This window comes from Hipposideros armiger, unplaced genomic scaffold (assembly GCF_001890085.2).
Source record: "Hipposideros armiger isolate ML-2016 unplaced genomic scaffold, ASM189008v1 scaffold_8, whole genome shotgun sequence".
NCBI classification, from domain to species: domain Eukaryota; kingdom Metazoa; phylum Chordata; class Mammalia; order Chiroptera; family Hipposideridae; genus Hipposideros; species Hipposideros armiger.
The window spans coordinates 9,368,035-9,377,420 of NW_017731358.1; the positions used below are offsets into that span (position 1 = coordinate 9,368,035).

At 45.9% G+C, this 9,386-nt stretch overlaps 1 protein-coding gene across 2 annotated transcripts in view; it reads right to left on the reverse strand.

The window, feature by feature from the left end:
- ARHGAP31 (Rho GTPase activating protein 31) overlaps window positions 1-2,321 on the reverse strand; it is a 118,597-nt gene extending 116,276 nt beyond the window's left edge. For both annotated transcript variants that reach the window (XM_019653223.1, XM_019653218.1), the window contains exon 1: window positions 1,643-2,321. In XM_019653223.1, the coding sequence (XP_019508768.1) occupies window positions 1,643-1,742 (100 nt within the window). In that variant the 5' untranslated portion in view covers window positions 1,743-2,321. The remainder of the gene's footprint in view (window positions 1-1,642) is intronic.
- Between the last annotated feature and the right edge of the window lie 7,065 nt (window positions 2,322-9,386).

The window sequence follows — 9,386 nt, forward strand, 5'->3', positions numbered from 1 at the left end:
CTTCACGGAACCCTGGGGTTCCTGGCTCATCCTATGACCTACAACATTGTAAGGATGAGGCAGGACTGGCAGGCACCCCTTGCAGTGCAACTCTCACAGCTTTGGAAGGAGGGCCCAGAACAACACACACACACACACACACACACACACACACACACACGGGGGAAGGTGGAGTCCTACCAGCATGGGTAGTAGTGTACCTGGATGGTAACCTGAAGGCTCCTGCAAAAACAGGTGTAAGGAACATTTGTTCTGAACTTATTCTAGATGCATACTTGAATTCTCTCGCCTTCAAAAAAAAAACGCAATCCAACTAATTTTATTTCAAATCTACCTCTCCATATTGTTGAAGAGGATGAAATGAATTGACTCAGTTATGCCTCACTTTCAAAAGACGCAGTTTTGAAACCTGTGGTCCCCCAAGTTCTAAAATACCAAGCCATTTGTCCTAATGACACAGCAGACTCTAAACTCTAGAATACCACAGGAGTATCACACCACTGCAAATTACTAGGTGGTGTTCAGTCTCTTAAAAAAAAAGAAATTGAAACAAAAGCCTTGCACTGTTTTTGAGATGCGCATTTCATATGAGCTAATCACATAGTTTTTGAGATTATTTTCCTGGAGGCAGAATTACACTGAACAGTTAAACAGCCCTTCAGTTACCCCTTTTGTTGTATCTGTGTGTCAACATACAGCCCATATAGTGGACGATTTCTCTCTCACTGAAGTTTCTGAAGACAAGGCCTTTTTTGTCACGGGTAAATGCAGGGCCAGTCAACCTTACAAAAGGAGTCATTTAATGCTCAATTTCCCCAACTTTCCTATGATTAAAAACTTCTTACCTCAAGCGCTGTTACTGTAGTGTAGATTATTTTCTTTCCCCCTCCCCCAACAAATGTTTAAATTGTCTCTACTCTGCAGGAGTCACTCTTCTTTTTTTTTTCCAATCTGACCTTGAAAACAGAGACCCTCTCCTTTTCTTTCACATATCCTCAACTATTTTAAAACCGAGGCCCTCTGACCTTTTCACAACACTCTTCTAGTCCCACACACCAAATGCTGATCTGAAAGGCAGGAGGAGGTAAAGGGTCTGGGGGTTGGGAAGGGAGGGAGGGACGTACTATATATTTGGCATCAGTTCAGAAATGCAGAAAATGTTTGCGCAACCACTCCCCCAGTCGGGATCCACCGCACCCCCTGCCTTCCAGCACATTAATAAAAAAAGATGTGAGCGATGAAATTGGAGATCCCGGGAGGGACACCCAAGGTGGTCGTAACTGTGGACCCAGAGAAGCCCACTGATCACCATCCCACACGTCCAGCCGTCATCCCTCCTCTCCGATCTCCAGCTCGCGATCAAGAGCTCGCGAGCTCCCACCCCCACCCCCGGAGGTAGCCCGTTAAACTTGCAGCAGTGCTGCCCAGGAACGGCTTGTGTGAGACGAACGGAAGGGCTGACCCCACCTCTGCATGTCGGGATGGCAGCGCTGTGCACCTTAAGAATCACACTGTTCTTAAAGAGTAAAACGAGCCCACAGGCCTGGAATGCATTAACTTGTGAACGGAATCTAACACACCCCAGGAGAGTCCACCTCTCCCTCAAACAAAAAGAAGTTAAAAAAAGGCGGAGGTACGTTACCATCTTGTCCTGAGCTTTCTAGATACTCGGTCAGGTCACAGCCAAAGGCACTGGCGGCTCCCTTTCGTTTCAGCTTCTGCTTGGCACCCTTGTTCTTCATGAGTTAGTCCCAAAGAGGTTGCCCCTCCGTCTCCCCCTCCCCTCTGCTTGGCACCGCGCCGAAGATGGGTCTCCGGGGTTAGATCACCCGCTGCAGCGCGGCGCTGGGGGGCCGCATGGGCGTCCAGAAGAACTCCGGCCCGGGGCAGTGCGCATGGACCCCGCGCGGCGCGGAGCCTGAAATCCACGGCGCGCTCCTCCAGGGCCGCGGTGCCGGAGGCCGTGCAGAGATGGCAGCGGCGGGCCGGCTCGCTTGGGAGTGTCACTTCCTCACTTGGAGTCCCAGGGACTTTCACAGGCTCCTGCGGTGTCTTCGGGAGTTTTCCTCCGCTTGGAAGGGAGGGCGAGCTCGGCTTTCCGTGTTTCGAGACGCTCAGGAGAGGACGCGGGCGCGGGGGGAGCCAGGCGGCCTCGGGGGGCCGAGGAGACCGCGCCGGGCTGCGTGGGTCCTCTTCCCGGCGCCCGCGGTCTTGCCTTCAGACGGCTTCGGTGAAACCAACAGCAAGCATCCTGTCTCTCTCGCCCGCCCTCACGCCTTCCTTTTTTTCCTGTCTTACAAATCCTAGGATCATCCAGCTCAGGAAATGCTGGAAGGAAGTTAGCGAGGGAGGGGGGCGGAGGGTGGAAATTTTTGGCAGCTCTGTGCTGGTGTGTGTATGGAGCGGAGGAAGTAGGTGGGTGGGTTGAGGAGTACGGGGTGGGGGGCGACTGTGGAGATAACTGGGCAGCTCGGGAGGAAATCGCCGCTCTCCGAGGAGGACCCGCCGCCCGAGCCGAGCCGCCCGCTTCCTGCCCCACCGACGGCGCTTTGAAGAGGCAGGAGGCGGCTCGCAGGCTTTCTGGATGGAGGAGGCTAGCTAGGTGGGACTGAAAAAAAGTCCTGCCTTGCTTTTATCCTCCTTGTCATCATCTCTTTGACACTTTCTATTTCGGTGCCTGCCTTCTCCTGCTCTTCTTGAAGAGTAATGACAGATACAAAAACAGGGATTCCCGCAGAAAAAGCTGACCGGGAGCGGTTTCCGCCGGCCACTCAACCTCGTCTCTGCGCCCAGGTACCCTCAACCCATCTAACGCCCCCTCCCACGCCGAGGGGAGGATCGAGGCTGTGGCTTTGTAACCACAGCCCAGGAAATCAGATTTCTGGTTACAAATTCAAGCACAGACACACACACACACACACACACACACACACACACACACACACACACACACATTACTGCAAAATTTGCTAAGTGGGAGTGATGGGGGCAGGAATCCAGGATTTAAGGTGACTCTCATATTCTAGCATAATATGGAGAAAGCAGTCTCCCAGGTTGTTTCATAATTTGTCTCAAGTTTTCCCGAGGGCATGTTTTTTCTTCCCCAGTTAGTCTTGAAATTTCTTGACTTCTGTGTACTCAGCACACAGTAAGCACTCAAATTCTTGTGATTTAACCATTTGAAGTTTAAACATCCTGTATAAATTCAAATCCATATATAGACTTGAGGGGTAGGGACATTCATACAGCTCAGATAGCTGGCAAAAGCTTTATGTATAGTATTTTAGTTACTGAATCCCTTTACAGTCACTTATCTCCCTATGTATCATGGGGACAGTTTATAAACTTTGACCCTTGACCTTCTGTCTTTGTCAGAGGTCACAGTCGATAGCCTGATGCTGAATCTGGCCAACAGATGTGTTTGGTTTGGCACACACCATGCTTTAAAAGTTTTTAAAAATTAGTTGCCAACATTAAAGAGTTAAGAGATTTCACATAAGAGATCTGGGTTTCTGACTTCACTTGCAAAAACAGAAGATTTGGTAACACGGAAAGTGCATTACCACATGGCAAGGACTGCTGATGCCAACTTACTGTCAGCCCCCTTGGAGGCACCCTCTTTGGAGTGATGCGTTTTCCAGTCCCCCAACCCCCCACGGCTCATCTTTCTGCCTCTGCACCTGCGGGGCCTGTGAAGCCACTTGAGTGAGTTCTCAGCCCAAGCTCTATGTATGGTGTCTCCTTCCTTCCATGTTCCATCTGTCTCTCAGTGACACTACCACATTGCCTCAGTCATCTTGGCGAGACATCATCAAGTAACCTCTGACTCATTTCTTTCCTTCCTCCCCCACCTCCAGGCTAGTCCTGCCCAGATCAGAGTCCTTCGAAATGCCTGTCCTCTGGGTTTTTTCCTTTCAAGGCCCATTCAGTGAGATTGTTCACTCCTCAGTTATTAGAAGAACTCCTAGTGGGGTTTGTTGAGTCTTCATCTTCATGCACTGTATGTGCTAGAGGCCTGATGAATTTTCCTGAGGGATTGCTGGTGTTATATGCCTGTTTTGCTCAAAACTGTCAATGATTTTCTGCTTCCTACTGCCAGGATGGCAATTTCTAAGCACTTTGTAAGCCACTTGGAGAATATTGGTAGGGTATTTAGTATAATGGCTTGTTCCTCCATTTATTTATAGAGTGGTATCTCCACATGAGACTATAATTATTACCATTACCATTTGTTTAAGAGTTTACTATAGCCAAGACATTTATATCCATTGTTTCATCTGATTTACAGTGGGTTTCATTACTTTGGCTTCAAAGGAGAGAGGCTGAAGCGGTCCAGCCCCCTTTCTTCTTCTGGGTCCAGCCCCCAGGGCACAAATTATGGGTAAACTGTCAATCAAGCCATGGGAATTACCTTTTTAAATCTCTAAAAACATTTTTTTTCACAAATCTTTTTTATTAGTTTTAGGTATACAAAACAATGTAGTGATCAGACATTTATACACTCACAAAGTGATAACCCCAATATTACCCATCTGACACTGTACATAGTTTAAAATATTCTTTTAACTTTTTTTTTAAGATTTTATTGGGGAATTGGGGAAGGGGAACAGCCAAGTTGTTGTCCTTCAATCTTAGTTGTGGAGGGTATAGCTAGCTCACCTCCAAGTCTAGTCGCCATCCAGCTGCCTGCAGGCAGCTCGTGGCAACTCAGCTCAAGGTGCCAGTGTTCAATCTTAGTTGCGGTGGGCATAGCCCACCCTCCCATTTGGGAGTCGAACCGGCAACCCTGCCATTAGAAGCACGTGCTCTCACCAGCTAAGCCATCCCGCCACCCATTGGCAGCTCAGTGGCAGCTCAGTTCAGCTTGGGCACAACTCACTGGCCCATGTGGGAATCGAACCAGCGACCCTGTTGCTCAGAGCTCACGCTCTGAACCAACTGAGCCACTCAGCTTATACCATTCTTTTAACTTTTTATTTGGAAGTAATTTCAGCTTATAAAAATTTTGCAAAAAAAAAAATATTCAAAGAATTCCTGTATGTCCTTCACCCATCTTTCCCAAATATTAATATGTAACCAGAATATAATTATCAAAATTAGGAAATTCATATTGATACAATAATATTAACTAATGGAACAGACTTTATTCAAATATGAACACTTACAATTTTTACTAAATAACGGTCTTTCTCACATTAAAGTTCACCAGTTAAGTATGGAAACAGTCATTTACAAGGAATTCTCAAAACACTTCCCAGTATAACATTAGCTATGTACTAGATCCCCTTAATCACCATCAAAACCCAGCAGGTATAGGTCACAAAACAGGACTGCCTAGGTGAATCAGTAAAGCTAGTGTCCTTGACATGGCCTAATACTTTTCTACGCTTTACTGAGGATTCCCCAAAGGGACTCCACAATCGTAGAATTTTCAATCTGGAACAGCCTGAGACCTTTTGGTCCCTGATTCATGATAAGTTGGGTTCAAGTTATTTAGGGTTCATGGTTGAGATAATACGAGCACTGGGTGAGGCATCCATTATGCCTGGGCTGATTGAACAAACCTTATTCAAAATGTATATATGGTGGTTCTTTCTCTCTATTGGACAATGCTCAATTATATAGACCTTATGATGAGGAGAACTCACAATTTATCAAGACGGATAATGAAGCCAGACAGTGACGGACTGACTTAGGGAGCTGGAAAGCTGTCACCCTCCCCATTGGCTCCCTGTCCTCTCTCATTGCTGAGCACGCCCTGTGATAGGTGCCGGACTTGAATCTTGCTCTGGACACTTTTTTTCTATTTTTCTTTCTCTTTTCTTCCTCTTCACATTTCTTTCTCTTCCCATTTTTCTCTTTCTCCTTGCTTACTCTAAGATATGTACCTTTTCCTGGGTCTGTGGAAGAAAGTCAGATTTGGGTTCCAAATGGTTTTTCCGTTGGGCTCTGGATTTCCTAGGAAGGAGATATTTGAAGATAGTGTAGGATTGTTAACAGGAGGACTAATTAAGCTATTTGGTGATAATATAAATTATGCCTTTAACAGATTATCATGGGGTAAAAATCACTTCACTTGTATGGAGCTCCCACACTAGAGTTCTGTGGTTGCCTGTGATTTATCTTATCTGTAACTGTTTAAGACTGATGTCTATCAAACTGTGCCCTCTGCTTCCTCTACTCACCAAGGATGGTAGAAATCTTCTCTGCTCTAAAGAAATCGATACCGAAGATAAGAGTGAGTATTGGGAGATTTTAATGTCACTTGTGATCTAGTCTTTCCTTTTATACGGTTTGTCTATAAAACTAGAGTTAGCAAATAAGCAATTTTAGAGCTCCCTTCTGTCTTAGTGCCTAAATAATTAAATAATCTTATATGATTCCTTGTCCAAGGACTGTGATTAATATGTTCTGAATTAGCTCATCTTCCTGCTGGGCACATTTTCTCTCCCCCTTTCCTCTCCCTTCCCTTCTCCCAGTTTAAAGAAGCTAGTTTGTCACTGATTGTTGGGTGTTATGGGATAAATTGTGCCCCTTCTCATACATATATTAAAGCCCTAGCCTCTAGTACTTCAGAATCTGACTGTATTTCGAGATAAAGCCTTTAAAGAGGTGATTAAGTTAAAAATGAAGTATTAGAATGGGCCCTAATCCAATCTGACTGGTGTCCTTGTGAGAAGAGGAGATTAGGACACAGAGAGACACCAGGGATGCATACCACAGAGAAAAGACCATGTGAGGACACAGTGAGAAGGTGGTCATCTGCAAGGCAAGGAGAGAGGCCTCAGGAGAAACCAAACCAGTTGACATCTGGATCTTGGATTTCCAGCCTTCAAAACTGAGAAAATAAATTTCTATTGTTTAAGCCATATGACCCGTGGTATTTTGTTATGGCAGCTCTAGCAGACTAATATATTGGATCAGTCACTTCTAAAAGAGAGGCCTTATACCGCCCTCCCCCCAACTCCACCCCCAGCCCAGCACCAGTGCTCTGAGGGTCTGAAACAGGTAGAGGACGAAAATGGCCAGAGTAAAACGACTTCTAGAAAGTCATGTACCCCACACTCCATTATTGCATTTCCCTGTGCTGTGAGTTCGCAGATTTAGGTTATGCTGTAAGTTGTTGCTTCTAAGTGCCCAAATATGGTTGAATAAGCATGCTTAGTGGGGTTGGGGAGGCCTGCATTAGCAATCTCTAATCAAACAGAACAGAGTGGAGGGGAGGTCAACTGGATGCGAGAGAGAAGGAACGAGAACCCTAACCAGTCTCCCAGTCCTAGAACCTGGGATAACGTTTAGCCTGCCAGTGATATGTCCTGAAACTTGTCATATGACCTTCCATTGCTCCACCACCTCTGCAACCATGAAAGCCACCTTTGCTTTTAAATGGGCATCGAAGAGCAGGCAGGTATGGTGATGAAAATGGAGAAGGAGGGGGGCTTCAAAGGGTCCCACTCCCCACTTAAAAGTTGAAGACAGACATAGTTATTATTATATACAGTATTATCTCTGGGTCTCTCTGTTAAACATTGTGTATTTCAGTTTCCTTCAAATTCCTTGAGTTGCAAGACTGCATTACTCAGGGAGAAAAGAAAGCATTGGGAAACACTGCTTTACAGCCTCACTTTCCCAAGCTGAGAATGTGATTCGTTGGCTTCACCATCAACTAGGCATTTTGGAGTCGAAAGGGTGGAGAAGGTGAGGGAATAGTAAGAAGGAAAAGACTTGGTTACAAAAAAATGAAGTCTTGACCCTGGGCCGGCCGAGTGGCTCAGTTGGTTAAGAGCTCACTCAAGAGTTTGAGCTCTGAGCAACGAGTTTGAGCTCTGAGCAACGAGCTTGAGCTCTGAGCAACAGCGGTTCAAGTCCAGCCCGAGCTGAGCAGCCGCTGAGCTGCCATCAGGTAGCAGGATGGCTCAGCTAAAAAAAAAAAAAAAAAAAAAAAAAAAAGAAGCAAAAAAATGAAGTCTTACTAACTTTTTATAATAAAATGGCATTGATCAGTGCCACCTATCTGCTATTTCAGAATCTCAAATATTGTTTAAAAACTAGATGTAGGAGAGAGTAGAGTCCAAGATAACTCCAAGTTTATAAGATTGGGGGCTGGTTAGGGTTGACTTTGTTTTTTGGAGAAAGATGAAACATACTTCTCTATACTTCAAGGGCCATATCAGAACCTTTAGGAGGAAATGCCCTTTGATAGTGTTAAATGCACCACTGGGTAGAAGTTGAGAGGTTAGGATTGGAGATTAGGTGAGACATCTGCACACAGTGTTTGAAATTATTTGAGAAATACATTTTTTCCTAACCAATATTTTAGTTCTATTCTAATTTTATTTTATTTTTTTTTGCATTGAATGGTGCTTAAAAACCAGAGGTTTGGAGATCTTTTGTGCTCTGAAGAGTGTTTTAAAAACCGTAATGACCTTTGACCCCTATTGCACAGTGTAGCACTAAAAGAATCTTCAGTGTTTCAGAAATGATGCACAAAGCAGGCAGCACAAGACCCCCTTATTCCACTCCACCTCGGGCACTGAACATTGCCAAACAGCAGCGGGAAACTTCCTTCCTAGAATCACATGCGGAGAAAAGACTTCACAAGGCCAGAGGGAGAGCCAAGCGCCCTGGGTTGAATCACTATTATACCGACATCTGAGTCTGTACAGGGTCTGGCCTTAGCTTCCAAGTCTGAACGTGGATCCATTGGGCTGGAGGCCTCTGTTTGGTGGCTCAAGGGGGAAAGATTCCAGGGGCTGTTCCTGGAAGTGGCAGCCCCCAGAGGCCTGGCTGGGTTTGACCTGAGGACATAGCAGTAGGTACTGGGGTCCCGGTCACAGCCGGGTTTGGGATCACTTCTCTCACTCCCTGCTCTGTATCTTTAGAGTTGCCAAGCTGAACAGAAACTTTGGAGAGAAAAACCTGAATTCCTCATAGAATTGAGGAGTCTCCAGAATAGGGGATGACTTGGCTATTTGACTGATTTCAATAACCTTGGTGTTTGTTTTGTTTTGTTTTGTTGCCTCTTAGTCCTCCGCTCCTCCCAGATTTACTCTGCTCATCATCCCATTGCGCGTGTTGCCTGCTTTAAAAGAAGCAGAGAGGCGGTGCTGAGCTCCAGCTGTCTCCCCCAGGGTCTCTGAACACTGGAGCAAAAGACTTTCTTAGGTGGGTGGGGATCTGTCCCCGCCCCGTTCATTGTGTTCCAGAGTTTCCTGTCCATTGCCTGTAACCCTTTACCAATCTGCCAGGCGCCTTTAACACAAAAGGGAGGAGATGGGGGAAGGGAGTACTGAGGAAAAACATCCCTATTAATAGCCCTCTTGAACAAAATTGTTTTCCCAATACACAGTTGTTGTTAGGCCTTCATGCCCCGTAATCTACCTCCG